Source organism: Ornithorhynchus anatinus, chromosome X1, assembly GCF_004115215.2.
Source record: "Ornithorhynchus anatinus isolate Pmale09 chromosome X1, mOrnAna1.pri.v4, whole genome shotgun sequence".
In the NCBI taxonomy this organism is placed as follows: Eukaryota; Metazoa; Chordata; class Mammalia; order Monotremata; family Ornithorhynchidae; genus Ornithorhynchus; species Ornithorhynchus anatinus.
Genome location: NC_041749.1, coordinates 54,752,114 through 54,770,618, shown reverse-complemented (window position 1 = coordinate 54,770,618; position 18,505 = coordinate 54,752,114). Strand labels below are relative to the sequence as shown.

General features: G+C 44.8%; 1 protein-coding gene across 1 annotated transcript in view; it reads left to right on the top strand.

The window, feature by feature from the left end:
• PLXND1 (plexin D1) overlaps positions 1-18,505 on the top strand; it is a 155,141-nt gene that overhangs the window by 79,867 nt on the left and 56,769 nt on the right. The window contains exons 9-14 of the mRNA XM_029050663.1: positions 1,012-1,116; positions 8,603-8,692; positions 11,699-11,792; positions 13,568-13,722; positions 16,460-16,611; positions 17,371-17,470. Of these exons, the coding sequence (XP_028906496.1) occupies positions 1,012-1,116; positions 8,603-8,692; positions 11,699-11,792; positions 13,568-13,722; positions 16,460-16,611; positions 17,371-17,470 (696 nt within the window). The remainder of the gene's footprint in view (positions 1-1,011; positions 1,117-8,602; positions 8,693-11,698; positions 11,793-13,567; positions 13,723-16,459; positions 16,612-17,370; positions 17,471-18,505) is intronic.

Here is an 18,505-nt window from a genome sequence, read left to right as displayed (position 1 = left end):
AATAATAGCTTCAGTATTAAACACCATAATGTTAATTTATATTGAACTTGCTTTCCACAGTGCTTTCACATGTTCAGTTACTTCATTCATCGTGGGAACATCCTTGTGAGGAAGGGAGGGACAGGGATTCTTATCAAATTTAAGAGAGGAGGAATAGGTGCAGAAAGATTCAGGGCAGGCTCAAAGTCCCTGAAAGTCAATGGTAAAAGCTAGACCAGAATTCAAGTCTCCTGACACCAGAACCTACACTTTTCCCACGGAGTCACGCTGCTTACGCTGTCTGCATTGATGAGAAAAGCAAGAACAGACCAAGAGAAGCGGTGTGACCTAATGGAAAGAGCTCGGGTCTGGGAGTCAGAGGACCTGGATCCTAATCCCGGGTTTGCTGCTTGAACAGAGAAGTTAAATGACTTGTGCAAGGTCATATGGCAGACGAGTGGCAGAGCTAGGATTAGAGCCCAGATCCCCCGACTTCAGGCCCCCGCTCTTTCCACTAAGCTACACTGCTTCCCTTATATTATTTCTCTTCATTCTCTTCTCTCCCATATCTCTATACCTTCCTCTGAGGCACAAAGAGATTGTCAGTGGCATTGATCATCTTTCATCAGCATCTATCATGCACCTTCTGTGTACAGATATATAGAGCAGCAGTGTACTAGTTACTCGGGAGCATAGACTGAACATAGAAGACACTTATTCCTAGTCTAGAGGGCAGTTGGAGACTCAGCAGAACAGAGTTGTGCCTTTCTGCTCCCTGGCCATTGGCACCTGACCCAAGCCCTAGCAGGGCAGTTCTTGGCAGATTAAACCCAGGAGCCTCTAATTAGGAATATTTCTCTTCTCAGACCACCATTAAAGAAATATTCATTCAGCACTATGTGTTTGCCTCCACTTACAGGAATGGCCAGTAGGACTGTTGGTTGTTTTGTTTTTTCTCCTCAGAGAGGCGGTCTCTGTGCCAGTCAATAAAGCCCCCATTAAAGTGCTGTGTTCTTCTCTTCTAAACTACAGAACAGCACAGAGTGCCCTCGGATCTTGCCGACGTCGCTGGCTCCTGTACCTACGGGTGGCTCTCAGAGCATCCTGGTCTCCCTGGCCAATGCAGATTTTTCCCAGGTAACTGAAGTTGCACATAATAATGACAATAATGATAATAATTGTATCTGTTAAGCTTACTATAATAATAATAATGGATAATTATGGTATTTGTTAAGCGCTTACTATATGCCAAGCACTGTTCTAAGCCCTGGGATAGATACAGGGTAATAGGGGTTGTCCCATGCGGGGCTCACAGTCTTAATCCCCATTTTTCAGATGAGGTAACTGAGGCATAGAGAAGTGAAGCGGCTTGTCTAAAGTCACGCAGCAGACAAGTGGCGGAGCCAGGATTAGAACCCCCATCCTCTGACTCCCAAGCCCGGGCTCTTTCCGCTAAGCCACGTACTATGTGTCAAGCACTTTGCTAAGCACTGGAGTAGATACAAGTTTATCAGGTCGGACACAGTCCCTGTACCCCTGGGGCTCACGATCTAAGTAGGAGTTGGGAACAGGTATTCAATCCCCATTTTACAGAAGAGGAAGCTGAGGCTCATAGAAGTTAGGTGGCTGGGGGCAAGGTCACCCAGCAGGCAATTTGGTGGAGCCGGGATTAGAACTCAGATCCTTTGAATTCCAGTTCAGTGCTCTTTCCACTAGGCAACACTATTTCCCTAAGAGTACATAAGGAAGCAAATGAGAGGAAGCCCAAACATAAACTAATGGTTGTTGCTGTAGCTGCATCATGACTTGTTCACAATCAGTCAGTCAATCTATGGTGTTTATTGAGCACTTACTATGTGCAGAGCACTGTACTAAGCTTGGGGGAGTACACTACAACAGAGTTGGTGGGCACAATCCCTGCCCTCAAGTAGCTTAGTCTGGAAGAGGAGCTTACAGTCTAGAGGGATGGACAACCCAACCCTTTCTTACTGTCAGGCTATGTGGCTGCATGCATCCCTAAATCAGTGAATGGTATTTATTGAGCATTTACCATGTACAGGGCACTGTACTAAGCACTTGGGTGAGTATAATACAACAGAGTTGGTAGACAAGTTCCTCATCCACAAAGAACTAGAGTCAATACATACAGTCTAGTAAATACACACAAGAGTGAGTGCTCATGTGAATTTGGAAATGGGTGGGTCTCAGAGGAAAACAACAAAATGGTTACCAGGATGGAAAATAGGTCTTGTGAACTGGGGCTACAGGGGGGTGGCTGAATCACTATTTTCAAGGGCAAGTACATACAAGGTTTTTGTGGGAGGTTGCCATCCAGTTGTTCTCCATGCCGTCAGAAAAATAAACAAGAGGAAATGGACATAAATTAATGTAAGAAAGATTTTACTTGGACATAAAGAAGAACTTCTAGATTGTCACAGTGAAAAAATAGTGTAATAGAGAGGTCACCTGAAAAGAAAAACCCACTAAAATGACCACTAGAAGGGAGGTTGTGGAATTTCTATCCCTGAAGAGCTTTCAGAAAATGATGGACAACCATCCATTCTGTCAGCCTGACTGTGAGCTTTTGGAGGGCAGAGGTCACGTCTATGAACTCTGTTTACTCTCCCAAGTGCTTAGCTCAGTACCCTGCACAAAACAAGAACCTTCTAATTGCAAATCAATGGATAACGAAAGCAAGCCTGACTTGAGTTGTGCTCTGCTTCCCGATTTCACCCCAAATTCACCCCCAGATTTGCCATAAAACAAAATTCCTGACACTATTAGATTCTGTGACTCTGTAATGGGAAGATTTTCACTCCTTGTCTCTGCCCATTTGACGATTCCCCAGGTGTAAGATTGAGTATTTGTGTTCAGCAGAACATGACTCCCGCCCACCCCACCCCAGCCTGGGGGCATTTTAGGCCCAGAGACGATTGTCACCAGGAAAATTTGATTTGTTTGAAAACATTTCTCAGTGACATGTTTTCATTTGCACCACATCACATCTTCCACATGCTGAGCAGAAGGCCTGACAAGAGCTGGGAAAGCTCCTGGCAGCAGGACAAGATGCTTGGGGAAATTAAAAATCACACTTTTCAGAGAGCTTCTCCCAGGTTTCTTCCAGAAATGTTCAGGTACTTGTGATGGGCAGACAGAGACCACTTCTGAGATAGTCCCTAAGAATAATATAAACATGGCAGATGATCTTGCATAAGAGATATTGACAGGTGCCTAAGATTTTCCAAGGCTTTTGTCAATCAAAATGTCAGATTTGTGATCACTTTCCCCTTCCCCTAGCTCTTTTCAGGGTAAACCATCTGCCTCCAGATTGTCCTCAATCAATCATATTTATTGAGAACTTACTGTGTGTAGAGGACTGTACTAATCACTTGGGAGAGTACAGAGTTGGTAGACACATTCCCTGCCCTCAAGGACCTAAGAGTCTAGAGGGGCTGACAAACATTAAAATAAATTACAGATATGTACGTAACTGCTCTGGGGTTGATGGTGATACGAATAAAGGGTGGAAATCCAAGTGCAAAGGTGACTCAGAAGGGAGAGAAAGGAGGGGAAATGAGGACTTAGGGAAGGCTTCTTAGAGGAGATGTGATTTTAATAAGGTTTTGAAGGTAGAAAGAGTGATGGGCTGGCGGATATGAAGGGGGAGGGAGTTGAGGCCCAGAGGCAGGACATGGGCAAGATAGATGAGATCGAGGTAAAGCAAGTAGGTTGACATTAGGGGAGTGAAGGGAACATGCTGGCTGCAGAAGGAAATCAGTGAGGTAACATAGAAGGGGACAGGGTGATTGAGTGCTTTAAAGCCATAACTTGTCATAATTCAGTGCCTGTAATGTGCCCATTATAAGAGCTAAATGTAATTATTTTTTGCTTATTATTGGTATTATTTAATTGTTACAATACTACATACTTAATAGATTTAGGTTTTTTTTTTACTCTAAAGGACCTTACAATCTATTGGCTCCAGGAGGAATTATGTTCAGGTATAAAGGTAAAGAGAAGCAGCGTGGCTCAGTGGAAAGAGCCTGGGCTTCGGAGTCAGAGGTCATGAGTTCGACTCCCAGCTCTGCCACTTGTCAGCTGTGTGACTGTGGGCAAGTCACTTAACTTCTCTGTGCCTCAGTTCCCTCATCTGTAAAATGGGGATTAAAAGTGTGTGAGCCCCACGTGGGACAACCTCATTACCCTGTATCTCCCCCAGCGCTTAGAACAGTGCTTGGCACCTAGTAAACGCTTAACCAATACCAACATTATTAAAGGTTTTCTAGTTGAGGCTGTAAAAAAAATAACAAGCCTGCTGGAGAAATAATAAAACTTGACCAGTTTACTGAAGTTGCCCGTTTGTTTTAATTCTAAAGCAATTTAAAGAGCACATATATCATTTGATTCATATGCAACCTTGAGAAGATTTTAAAGTCAATGAGAGTGGGGAAAGGGATGGTTAAAACTGGAGCTGCAAAGTACTGGAAGGGAAGAAACCTATTTTTATGTGGCTAAACTGAAAAAGTTGATATACCGGTAGAATGAGGTTTGCGGCATGTTCTTTGTAATAGAATTCAGAGATATGAGAAGATGCAGGATATGATCATCCGATCCATTTAGATTCCACTGTGGTCTCTTCCCACAAATGTACATGGAAGGCAAAATGGTGTATTCTTACATCAAGAGCTAATGTCAACCACGGGTAGACAGTATGAGAGGTAATGGCTTAGTCCTACTGCTCTCAAATATTTTCTCCCTTTTTTTCAGGTTCTAAAATGAAATTCAGGCTCTCCCCTAAAGTCAGAATTAAGCTGCAATCAGAGTGGGGAAGTCTCTTAGCACCTAGTTTGTCCTCATAGTGGTGGCCCTGTATAAAGCTGTAATTTTTTTGCATCTTGGTCACCGAAAAGAAAAAAAAAAAGGATTTTTTTTTGCTGCTGTAAGCTCACGGTTTCCTGTCTGAAATTTGGCATTCTTAAATAAGGATGTACCCCTGTATTGTCAGCAAAAAAAAGAGGGGTGGGCAGAGAATCTGCTTCCTCTGTCAGTTTTTAGGGCAGCCACAGAGGAAGAAGTCTCGTGCGTAAACCTGATTCCAGCTGAAGTAAACAGGAAGTTTCCTGAAGGACCACAGGGTTCCCTTGAGGCTGTCCAGACAGCTACCTTACAATCCCACTTCCTCCTTCAGCCGGTTATTAAAGTTGGCCTGATGGGCACGAGATAAAATTTGGGGGCTGGAATTGTCTCCAGGAAGGTTATTTTGCTTTCTTCCTTCAAAAAACAAGAGAAAAAATTGCCAAACAGAATTTCTTTCTGTCTTCAGTTCTGGAGGAAAAAAACAAAGCTTTCTGTCAGTGTTGGCTCAGGAGGTGGTCATGGATCAAGTCTGGTGATGCAGCTCTGAAACTCTCAATAAATGGATGAGGGAGGAATGAAAAAGGAGCAAACAAACAAAAACAGTATTAGCATTTCTCCTGTCAGCTTAGGAGAAAAACCCAAATCAATCAGTGGTATTTACTGAGTGTTTTCTATGTGCCGAGCACTGTACTAAATGCTTGGGGCGCTTGGGAGAGTCCAATACAGCAGAGTTAGTAATCATGTTCCCTGCCTACAACAAGCTTACAGTCTGGTCGGGGGCAGGCATTAATATAAATAAATAATTTATAGCATATAATTAAAAGATATGTACATACGTGCTGTGGGGTTGAAGGTGGGGCAAATATCAAATGCCCAAAGATCTCAGACCCAAGTGCATAGATGACGCAGAAGGGAGAGGGAGCTGAGGAAAAGAGGACTTAATCGGGGAAGGCCTTTTGGAGGAGATGTGACCTTAATAATGCTTTGAAGGTGGGGACAGTAGTGATCTGATGTATATGGAGGGGGAGGGAGTCCGGGATGGGAGAGGACGTGGGAAAAGGATGGGCGGTGAGATAGATGAGGTAGGGGCACAACGAGTAAGTTGGTACTAGAGGAGCGAAGTGTTCAAGTTGGGCTGTAGTAGATCGGTGAGATAGGAGGGGGTGAGCGGATTGAATGCTTTAAAGCCAATGGTAAGAAGTTTCTGTTCTTGAAGTTATTGAGGTTATTGAAGAGTGGAGAGATGTGGACGAAAAATGTTTGTTTTTTTTTTTCAGAAAACTCCATGCAGTAGAATGAAGTATGGACTGGGAGTAGGGAGAGACAGGAGGCAAGGAAGTCAGTGAGGAGGCAGATGCAGTAGTCAAGATGGGATAGGATAAGTGTTAGGTTCAGCATGGTAGTAGTTCGGATGGAGAGGAAAGGGCGAATTTGAGCAATAAAGTAATAACGGTACTGTGCTTGCAAAGGCCAAGAAACAGACTCTGTTTGGGGCTAAACAAAACCTAGGTCTTAGTTCAAAATGTAAGTAAATACTTATTTCTCATTTAAATATAATAACTCCAGAATTCCACAGAATTACAGAGCCGCATAGCTTGAGAGGTCATTTGGCCCATCTCTGCCCTGCCCAAGACATTCTATGGCTTATAATATAGATGGTTGAATAATCTGTTGTTAAATATCCTGCTGGAAAGAGCTTTTGTGCCTTCTCTTGGTGACCTGTTCCAGCGATTTAGATCATACTCATGGGTTATATGGATATATAACCTGAATCTGTCATGCTGCCATTTAAACTCCACTATCTCTTTAAAACTAGGCTAGACACCCAATGTCTCTTTGGGGTGTTTTAGGTACAGCCCTGCCCAGAAGCAGGGGGTTAGAAGTTTTGGGGTCAAGAGCGTGGGTTCTAATCCCAGCTCTGTCATTTGTCTGCTGTGTGACCTTAGGCAAGTCACTTTACTTCTCTGGGCCTCAGTTACGTCATTTGTAAAATAGGCATTGAGACTGTGAGCGCCACGTGGGACAGAGACTATGTCCAACGCGATTTGCTTGTATTCACCCCAGCTCTTAGTACGGTGCCTGGCACTGTAAGTGCTTAACAAATACCATAATTATTAAAAGCACCAGGGTCTTTCCTCATGATAGTGCTTGAGCAGTGGTGTCTGTGTCCATCTAATGGATGCCTGACTTCCAGCTATCACAGGCAGTAGAAAGTACTTGGATTATTGCTGTCCATTCAGCCACGCTTACATTACCCACCAGAGAGAGCCAGTTGGCACCCTCATTGGTAAAGGGAGATTGACAATTTTCCTGCAGTCCTGCCAGATCTCATTAGATGAGATGACAGCAGAAGAAGAAGCAGCGTGGTCTAGTGGAAAGAGCATGGAGCTGCGTTCTAATCCTGGATCCTCCATTTGTCTACGTGTGACCTTGGACAATTCATTTAACTTCTCTGTGACTCCATTTCCTCATCTGTAAAATGGGGATTAAATCCTACACCCTCCTACGTAGACAGGAGCCCCCTTTTATCTTTTATCTATCCCAACACTTAGTACAGTGCTGGGCCCATAGTAGGCACTTAACAAGTACTGTTATTATTACTGTTATCATTCTTCTTCATATTCTTCCAGTACACTGATCCTGGACTCAGCTAGCTAATGCCATTTTCCAAAGGCAATGGATGTGTCATTTGCAGATCATGGTCTTTATCCTTCAGAAGCACTTTGATCGTATCTAACATTTGCAAAGCATTTATAAAGCTTATACATTCAATGTATGTTATCCTTCTGAGAGTAGGTAGACAGACATCTGCATTTTACAGATGTTCAGATGAGAACCAGAAAGATGGACGTCGTCATCATCATCATCTTAACTGCTTTATTGCATTTCTACTATGTGCAGTACACTGTACTACTCCCTGAGGGAATAGTTCAGAGAGGGAATTGGGCACCCATCCATGAAGAGCTCCCAGTCAAATGGAGAGGACAGGCAAATACAAGCTTTCAGTAGGAGAAATACTCATGGGACAGAACATAAAACTATAAAGTAGAGAAGGAGTTAGGAGGTCGTTTTCCCTGTGCCCCATACCGAATAAAAACTCTGTCTTCTGGGGAATGAGCACTGTCACCACCTTCCCCAACTGTCTGAAGCCCTCTTAGTCTCGGAAAGAAGCAGGGAGGGCAGCAACAGTGCCAGTCCATGCTTTAGTTCCCAAGGGTCAGGAACATTGCCCATCATTTCCACCAAGTTCTGCTTCCCCACTGCTTCCACCCTGACCTTAGCAAAGCCCTTGGTCCTTGGGCCCTAAAGTGTGGCTTCTCAACACCTTTGCCCCTGCTAAGGTAGAGCAGCACAGCCTGCTGAAGCCGGGGGAGATCCTGCTCTTGGCCCTGCACCACTGCTAAAAAGTACGAATAGTAGAAATATACACACACACAAGATTTACAGAGATATTCAGAAGTCCTAAGGTAGCTGGAGAGGTTGGCTTGGCCAGGGCAGTAAAGGATTGTGGGGGACAGGAGGGATGAGAGAGCTTCATGCAGAAGGGCTTTAAATGAAGGGAGGGATGTGGTTTGGCTAAGGAGAGTGGGGTGGGCCTTAAGTCTGAGGCTAGAACTCAGATGACTTCATCCCCTTACTGGACTTGAGGCTGCCAAACTGAATTGCTCCTCCTGTTTCATGAGAATTTAATTCACTTCTAGAGACCTGTGGTGAAGAACCAGGGAGAAGGGTCTATGAGACTTGAGTCTTCTTCTATGTCTTCTAGGGTGCAGCTCTGGAGTGCAGCTTTGGAATTGATGAGACATTTGAAGCCACCTGGGTCAACTCTTCAGCAGTGCGATGCAGCAATGTTGTGGTGAGTTCAGGGACAGAGATCCTCCACATATCTGTCATTGTCATTGAGAAGCAGTGTGGCTTAGCGGAAACAGCCCGGGCTTGGGAGTCAGAGGACGTGGGTTCTAATCCCAACTCTGCCACTTGTCTGCTGTGTGACCTTGGACAAGTCACTTAACTTCTCTGGGCCTCAGTTCTCTCATCTGTAAAATGGGGATTAAGACTGGGAGCCTCGTGTGGGACAACCTGATTACCTTGTATCTACCCTAGTGCTTAGAACAGTGTTTGGCACATAGTAAACACTTAACAAATACCATTATTATTATTATTATTGTTATCTACTTTAGGCTAAAGTCTCCATGGAAACAAATGAGAAAGATGAAAGGGAGAACTTTATCTTCAAAATTACAAAAACTGGCTTCTTTCTGGTTGGAAAGATCCCAAGATCTTGGGGAGAAGAGAAAAATATTGTCTTGTGAGAATGAGAGGTACATTGGATCCCTGAGGGGCACAATCAAGGAACTTGCCCTTGACTGCTTTGGTTTGAGAGGATTCTGCCCAGTGGATGGGGGAGGGGGTGGACTAAATGACCATTGGGGATCCTTTCTAGTTCTACAATTCTAGAATTCAAAGGATAGTTAGGTAGTCTGAGATAGTATGGTTCCTTTATTATTCCAATGGAAGGGTAGTAATAACATAAAGCAGTTCCTTTTCCTCCTCCCATCCAGAGCTCCTCTTCCCCAACAGTTCCCATCCCCCACATCTCTGAGCTTCCCTGGGGTCCCAGGAAAGTCAAGTGCTAATGTTCACTGAGCCTCTTGGATAGGGAAGGGCTCCCTCAGCCAGGGTTCTTCCCTGACCCAGTGAAGTGGGATGCACTTGGAGGTCAGTGACCTCCAAGGTCCCTCATTCCTTCCATACCTGCTCATCGGCAATAATTTATCAAGCACCCTCTGGGCATTATACTCACCCAAGTGCTTAGAACAGTGCTCTGCATATAGTCAGTTCTCAATAAATACCATTGATTTTTGATTGATGGATAACTGCCCTCAAGGAACTGTCAGGTGAGAGCTCTGAAAGATAGTTTTGTTTGAAAGGCTTGGGACTGTGGCATTTGCTCAGTCAAAACACGAAGGTAATATTTCCATATGGGTTGGAAATATGTTGAAGATGGTTTATTTATGGGAAGAAGGTCATTTAGATCAGTGTGAACCCTCTCTAAATAGGAAAAATTGCCATTGAGTTCTTTAATGGTGGTTCGTAAACAATTCGTGCTAAGGGTCGTCTTGATCATTCACACTGTGGAAGAAAAACTTGACGGACTCTGCCGTGTTTGAGCAGGTGTGTTAGACACAAGTTTATTACTACTAGAGCTTCTTCTAGCATAGTAGGGAGTGTTGGTGGACAGACAAATTTTCTTCTGTTAGTCAAGGCCAGCTCAACTCTGAGCAATCCAGAGCTTCCTTATATACATTACAGCCTCTAATTTAATCAAATTGTACAATACAGATTAAATACATCCAGATAGGCATCTGGATAGTTATCCGGATAACTCCTTGGGACTGGTTTCTCCATCCAGCCTCTGCCTTGTTCTCAAGGTGATTAAATCCCATTGAACAGCAGAGCAAGAGTCCTGATTAGATGAAGGAGGTAGCTTTATCTTGTTCTCAGCTACTCCTTTCAGAAGACCAGAGAACAAAGGGAAAGTGTGTTGTAAGTGCTTGCCTTGACAACCAAGAGCACCCAGAGCGGATAATGTTGGTATTTGTTAAGCGCTTACTATGTGCAGAGCACTGTTCTAAGCGCAGGGGTAGATACAGGTTAATCAGGTTGTCCCACGTGAGGCTCACAGTTAATCCCCATTTTACAGATGAGGTAACTGAGGCACAGAGAAGTTAAGTCACTTGCCCACAGTCACACAGCTGCCAAGTGGCAGAGCAGGGATCAAGCAGGCCTAGAGCTGAAACTGCTCGGAGAGAAGGGGAGCAAGTACAGGACCTTGACCCTTGGGCTTCCACAGCACTGAATTTCTGGGGTACCCTTTCTATGTTGGTACTTTTGTTTCCCTACTGTTCCCATAGCCAGTTACTTAACCTTTAAGACCTTAGTCTTTTCCTTTCCTTCCCACCAACCCCTAGGACTTGCCCCTCAGAATATCCCCCCAAATCCCCACTCCTTCCACCGTAGATCCTCATCCCTTCTCCCTTCCCCTCACAGTCCTTGGCAGCCACTTCTGACCTTATAAATATTCCTTGCCACACAAACTAAAGAGAACCCCAGGGCCTTAAGCCTATTTAATTCATGTCATTCAATCGTATTTATTGAGTGCTTACTGTGTGCAGAGCACTGTACTAAGCGTTTGGAAAGTACAATTCTATTTTGGGAGATCCTATCCTGTAGTTATAGCCAGGAAGCCTGCAGCCATCTCTGTTATGCATAAGCTTCACCTAAAGGAGGTATTTTTGGATCCTAGGTGACTTGTTTTTTGATTCATTTTTTTTCAAGGGTGATTTTTCTCTTTGAAGTCTTCACACCCACAAATAGGGACTGGAATCACTTTTCCAAAAGGGGTGGAAAGAAAATTTCCCCTGAGAACATTTTGGAAAAAGGAGGAGTTTTTGGCAGCTCATTTTTGTTTCTTAGATATTTTTTGTCCTGTTTGTTTCCACACAGTTTCAGCATTGCAGAACCATATGTTGGCTATTCCATGAAAAGTTTGAGGATTAACAGCAAAATCCACTTTAGTTAACCCAGTAGCATGACTTTCTTTCTTGCTAGGACAAGGTCTGGACCTCTGAGAAGAATCACTACTGAAATGGCAGTGAATTGAATCAGTAATGTTAAAGTCATTTGTGGATCATAGTGAGTGTGTGTGTGTGTGTGTGTGTGTGTGTGTGTGTGTGTGTGTGTCAGTGTCAGAGAAAGTCGGGGGAGGTTGTAGGCATGTGGGTGAGAGTTGGAATCTGCATAATAATCTCATAATTTAGTTCTACTTTATTACCCCTTGTTCATTTGTTTCTTTCTACAGCTCCACACAAACAAAAAGAGCCAGATTTTTCCAGTAAACCTTCAGCTGAAGGATAAACCAGAGAGATTTATTGACAGCCCAGAGATGATGACAGGTTTGAGTTGATTTTTTCTATTTTAAAATTCTCCCTCTTTGCTCAAACTAACAGCTCCTATAAAGCTCTGAAGTGTAAAGTGGGGAATTTCACACTCGGGTTGCAAACATTCACACACAGACAACTATACATACCAACAAGCAAACACACACAGAGACAAGCATTGTGGCACTCCATCAATAGACAGGCAGAGACTCACTCATTTTAACCCATCCTCACCACCGCAATCTTGTCATGATGCCAAAAGTGAGAATAGAGAATGTTGAGTGTGTGTGTGTGTGTGTGTGTGTGTGTGTGTGTGTGTGTGTGTGTGTGTGTTTAATAAGAAGGATTCTAACCATAAAATGTGTTATTGGTTCCCACACAAAACGAAGAGGTAATGGGCTCTAAGCAGGAAAAAAGGAGGCCCCTGAAATGCTTATGGGAATTCTCATTTCATGTAAGTTTAAAGAATGCACTTTGTTAGCAAAGGGGAAAACAAAGACAAGCAAACCCAGTCTTCTCCCCACCCCACTTTAAGACACAGTTTTTCAGCAAAATAGTCTAGGATTCCTATGGAGTTGTCAGCTGTGGACTTTGTAAGGAAGGCCTCATGACAAAGAAGAACTGAACAAATCCAGCAAATTAAAAGGTTTCATCAGAGAGTGCTTGCTAGGAGTTCCGATAGAAGATGCTGTAGAAAAACAAAGTGTAACTATTGACTTATTACACTTCATGATGCCCACTTATTATAAAATGGCATTGCCTAATACGATGTTGTCATTCAACAGATGTTAATTAATAACAATACTCATTTGGAATACTTATCATTTCTGGGCATATTTAGAAGAATAGTACCAAAAAGTCAGTCTCTGCCACGAAGCTTTCCATCTGCAATGAAAGTTGTGAAGTAAGCTCAAGTCCTTCTCCTCAGCAGAATTGACAGAACTTGGAGACACACTGGGGGCGTGAAGGAGAGAGGAGAGAGTTGAAGATGACTTTGAGGCTATCAGCCTGTGGGCCTGGGGAGGATAAGGATCAGTCAGTCAATTGTATGTATTGAGCACTTTCTGTGTACTAAGCACTTGGGAGAGTACAATATAACAATAAACAGATACATTCCCTTCCCAGTGATGTTGCTAGAGGAGATGAGGAAAGAGAAGAGGAACAGATTTTCCCAAACTACAGGGTACTGGGTGGTTTCTCTCTCTAGGAAGGCAGTCAGGAGAGAGAGACCACACTCCTAGGAATCACCATATTTCAGTATCAGAGACAGTGGATCCACGAAAGACTGATTCAGTAGAAAATACAGGAGATTGAAACAGAAAGGGAGACACTGAGGGAGAAGAATCCTGAAGAAGTTAAAGGAGCAACAGGAGTCCAGAAATCCCCATTGGAAAGGATAGAGAGCATGGGTGATGGGAAGGGCTTCAGGACAGTGGAGTATTGCCACAGAAAATCAAAGCAAAGTGATTATTCTGCCAATAGGATGGAGGGCTGCAGAGATCCCCATGTGGATAAAGAGAATTGGAAAAATGCAACATAAATTGACCAATTTTTTTTTAAGTGCTAAATTATATTGCAGTGGGAATGAGTGCCCAGTTCTTCTGGGAAATCTTCAGGATCAGAGCCAAGGTTGCCTTAGTTCAAGCAGTATGCAAACTCTTATGTCTCTCTGCTCCTCTCCGGATGATTTATGGCCCCCATGCATGGTTTGGTTCTTTGATGGTGAAACCTATGACTAGGAGAAGAAAGTATAGGCTCGTGTGTTCACTCAGTTCTCTCTTCGGCTGTAGTGGAGGTGTACAACTGTGCCATGGGCAGCTCAGACTGTTCCCAGTGCCTGGGGAGAGAAGATCTGGGGCATCGTTGTATCTGGAGTGAGGGCTGCCGACTCTATACCCATCACCAACCCATCACCATGCCATGCCCTGCACCCGAGATCAGGAAGGTAAGTTTTTCATGGGCACACATGTGTGTGTGTGCCCATGCATTCATCCCAACCAACATTTCATTCCTATAGTCACACACATGCTTAGGCCCGCAAATTCACCAGCAAACATGCACCATCATTCCTGCAGTTTTACATTAGGTCTCCCAAGGAAATGACAGGGTGAAGGGGGCTTTCTTACAGTTCCATTTGACCTTTATTGATCATGGAGCTGACCTTTCAAGGAGTGGAAGCAACTAAGAGAAAATCCTTGGCCCTCTGTTGGGTTCTGATTTTAAATGTTACAATAAAGGCATAGGCAGAGTTCCAAAAATTACTGAGGGCATTTTTACAGGTCTCCCTTAATCCCCCTCTCTGACTTAGTTAGCTAGGCCTGAATAACCCAGGGAAATAAATAAAGTCAACCTCCCATACTAGTTGCCCAGCATCCACTTTCCTAATTGTAGGCATGTGGACAAGTGGCTAATTGCAAGATTGCATTATATGCAATAAATGCAAGTTCTTCTCTCCTGATTAAATGTAAGATTGCTTAGGACCTTTGGCTCCCCCAAATGCCAGGAAGACTAGATCAGTGCAGCAACTCTACAGCTGTTGGGGTTGAGTAGGGTGGTCGGAAGCATTCCAAGGTCAGCTGATGAATCTCACCTCTATGAGTTGAATCCCAAATCCTGCTGACAGGGATGTAATCCTTGGGGCACATCTGAACCCATCCTAAAACTTGGCTGCCCAAAGAATGGGTTACTGCTCCCAGAACAATTCAGAGAGTAGAGCAAGTTTGGGCCAGGCCTGTGTTAGAGAAGTTTGCTCCTCTTCAGAACTCTGAAATTTGAGTTTTCATAGTATAAAGGTACCCAGTGGGCTTCTGAACCACATTCTTCTGAGCAGCTAGAAGTTGGAGAAATCTAGAGGAGGCTAGGGTGGAGAGAGATAGGATGAAGTGAGAGAAAAGTAAACTTTGATCTTGACCATAACCCAGAAATGAGAAGATCCCAGGAGAGGTGAAAAATAGTGATGCGATAAGATTTGCAAGCCACTTGCAAAGTTTGGTACATTGGATTTGAGGAGCATTTTCATTCTATTTGAAATTAAGGCCAAGACCTGGGAGACTGCTGGGTGGAGGGATGAGGAAAAAGGGAGGGTTTCCTATTTTATTAGAATTGGTTCTCCTTCCCTCCTCTCACTGTGCAAGTCTAAAAGTACTGCCCAACTTTTTTCCTAATAAGAAGGAACAGGAAAGTAAGGAAATGCCATGGTGGGGGATTTATTTCCCCCCCCTCCCCCCACCCCTCTCTTATTCATATGTGTGGGTGTGAATGTGAGTTTAGGGGGAGAAGACAGAAGAAAGAACCCCCATGATGGTAAGATTAGAGGGATGACTGAAAGCCCCTGGATCAAGTCCTGGAGATGAGCCTGCTGCTGCCCAAGACCAGGAACATTGGTGCTACTTGACACTCTGTTCTCTTCCCAAAATCAGGGATGAAACACTGTGGTGAAACCTTGCCTCTCTATTCAGCCTGAGGAATGTTTCGAGCCCCAGGCCAACAACAACAGCATCTGGCCATGGGATCTCGCTCACTTCACTGGCCTGGGATGCTCTTTTCTTAGCATGTTCTGTCCCCTCAACCCAAACCTTCCATCACAGAAGCATAAGCAGGCAAAGAACTTTCTCCAGAATAGAGAGAGGCATTTAAGGATCAGAGGAATCAGAGGAGTGACCCAGAGCTCAATGGGAAAACAGTATTACCTGTCTTTTCCAGCCGAAAGGGAAGGTCCTCTGATTCCACTTCTGCTCTTAGGCCCTCCTGTCCTTTCCCATTTCCCCCTGCCTCCTTTCCAGGTCAGTGTCACCTCCAAACTGGATCTGGTCTGAACAGGGGATGGTTAATATGATCGGGGTGAGAGGTAACTATGTGTGAATCCAAAGAAGGAAAATGTGAATCCTGGGAAACCCACTGATGGGGAGACCCCTGAACAATAATAATAATAATAATGATGATAATGGCATTTGTTAAGCACTTACTATGTGCCAAGCACTGTTCTAAGCACTGGGGGGGGGGTACAAGGCAATCAGGTTGTCCCATGTGGGGCTCACAGTCTTAATCCTCATTTTACAGACAATAATGTTGGTATTTGGTATTTGTTAAGCACTTACTATGTGCAGAGCACTGTTCTAAGCACTGGGGGAGATACAGGGTAATCAGGTTGTCCCACATGAGGCTCACAGTTAATCCCCATTTTACAGATGAGGTAACTGAGGCACAGAGAAGTTAAGTGATTTGCCCAAGGTCACGCAGCTAAGTGGCAGAGGCAGGATTAGAACCCATGACCTCTGACTCCCAAGCCTGGGCTCTTGCCACTGAGCCACGCTGCTTCTGTCAGGCTAAATCATCCAACAGAGGGGTAGACACAAGCATGGGAAACATCTGAAGATCTGAAGGACTGACTCTCTTCCTAGGATTAACGCTCACTAAATTAACCTCCATTCCCTCCAATTCCAGGCTGTCGCCATCCTGTTAAATCTACAAACTTTCTACCTTTGCACTGAGCGGGTTGTTTGGAAGTAGAGGCCTTTTCTGACTGTGGACAGAGTATTAAAGGGCAGGGACACTCGCCCCCTCCTACTGCCCCTGCTTCATTCAGTATAGCTTCTCAGGCACAGACCCCTTTTCACCATCCCACTCTCTTCAAGGGTGGCCTTGCCCAAACCCTTTCTCACTTCCCTTTGTCTCTGTAATAGATCGAGCCCCTGAATGGACCCCTGAACGGAGGAACTCTTCTAACCATCAGAGGGAGAAACTTGGGCCGCCGGTTCAGCGACGTGGCACACGCAGTCAGGATTGGCAGTGTGGAGTGTGAGCCTCTCCCGGACAGATACACTGTCTCTGAGGAGTGAGTAGCCTGAAGGGTGCAGAGAAACCTGTACCCGGATAGCTCGTCTGAGCCTCCAATTAGGTAGCGTGGTTCTCATTTCCCATCCTCCTGGACTGGGTCTGGTACTGAGTTGGGGACTTCATGGATCCAGTCCCTCCCTACCCTCATGCCAGGAGCAAAGATAGCTAGCGGGGTGTCCTGAATTCACTGGCTTCTAGGTGTCTGTGGGAGTATAAACCAGTCAGCTCTCCAGGTGTCCCCCTGGCTTGAAATTTGTGCCCGTCAGACAGCTGTTTGCGGCTGATGGGCCCCGTCCAACTTGCTCTGGCCAGGGGCCCACAGCACTCACACAAAATCCCTCCATGCAGTTGGCACCGACCTCCTTGGCAAACTCAGCGGCAGAGAAAGCAGGTGCCAACCAGCCTTGAAGCCTCTGCAGCCGCCCAGCCTCAGGCAGCAATCCCTCTTCAGGACACCATCCTCACTCTTCATTATAGGATGGGGGCAGTGCTATGGGGTAGTTGCCACTGCCTCCGCCCAGGTTTCATTCTCCATCTTCCATGGAGGTCCCACTGGTACTTTTCACTGGCTCGACACATACGTGTGGTTTTGTGTCTCAGAGCACTTGGGAAGAAGGAGTTATATCAGTAAAACTACCATCTCATTAATCCCTTTAGCTCATATTTGCAAATGGATCTGGGAAGGGACAACTATTTCCATCTCCTCATCCATCTCCCTCCTTCCCCCTGCCCCTACCCCTTTCTTTTTATGAATTAGGATTGTGTGCTGGACTGGAGCATCTCAGAGTATCTTTTCGGATGTTGTGACGGTGAATGTGAGCAAGGAGGGAAAGTCCCGGGAGCGCTATTCCTATGTGGTGAGGTTTTTTTTTGTTTTTTTAAATGATATTTGTGTTAAGCCCCTACTATGTGCCAGGCACTGTGTTATGTGCTGGAGTAGATACAGACTAACCAAGTTGGGCCCAGTCCAGTTCCATGCGAGTCTCACAGTCTTAATCCCTATTTTACAGATGAGGTAACTGAGGCACAGAGAAGTTAAGTGACTTGTCCAAGGTCACACAACAGGATTACAACCCAGGTCCTTCTGACACTTGGGCCCGTGCTCTATCCACTAGGCCATGCTGCTACTCACTAGGCCACGTAGGAATTCCCTTCCCCTTTGTATGTGCCAGACCACCACTCTCTCCACCTTCAAAGCATTACTCAGATCACATCTCCTCCAAGAGGCCTTCTCCGATTAAGGCCTCTTTTCCTCGGCTCTCTCTCCCTTCTGCAACGTCTACGCAACTCAATCTGGAACCTCTGGACACTTGATAGTCTCTTCACCCCCAGCCCCACAGCACTTATGTACATTTCTTTAAATTATATATTATAAAGTATTTATTCACATTAATCTCTGTCTCCCCCTCTAGACTATAAGCTCATTATGGGCAGGGAACAAGTCTGCTAATTCTGTTGTACTGTACTTTCCCAGGCGCATAGTACATAGTAAACGCTGAGTAAATACGATTGATTGATACTCTCCCAGGTGTTTAGTCCAGTGTCTTGCACACAGTAAGCACCCAGTAAATATCACTGATTGATTGATTGACACTTGGGGAAAAAAGCCGGGGTTTGGAAAGGAGACCATTTGCCACTTGAATGAAGCCAGGGATGGGTACAACCCAGAACAACTTTTCCCCACTGAGGCTGGGGCCAGGAGAGGGCCTATCACCAGGAGCCCTGCCATGGCTCCACCTTCCAGTTGTGCCCCTTCTGGCCCAGTTTGCTCTACTATGAGAAAGATCAGCACAGGGGCTTTAGAGGCTGCAGTGTTGGATCTTGGGCTAAAGGGGAACATGCAAACTATATTTCATAACTCTAATGTACTCTCCCAAGTGCTTAGAACAGTG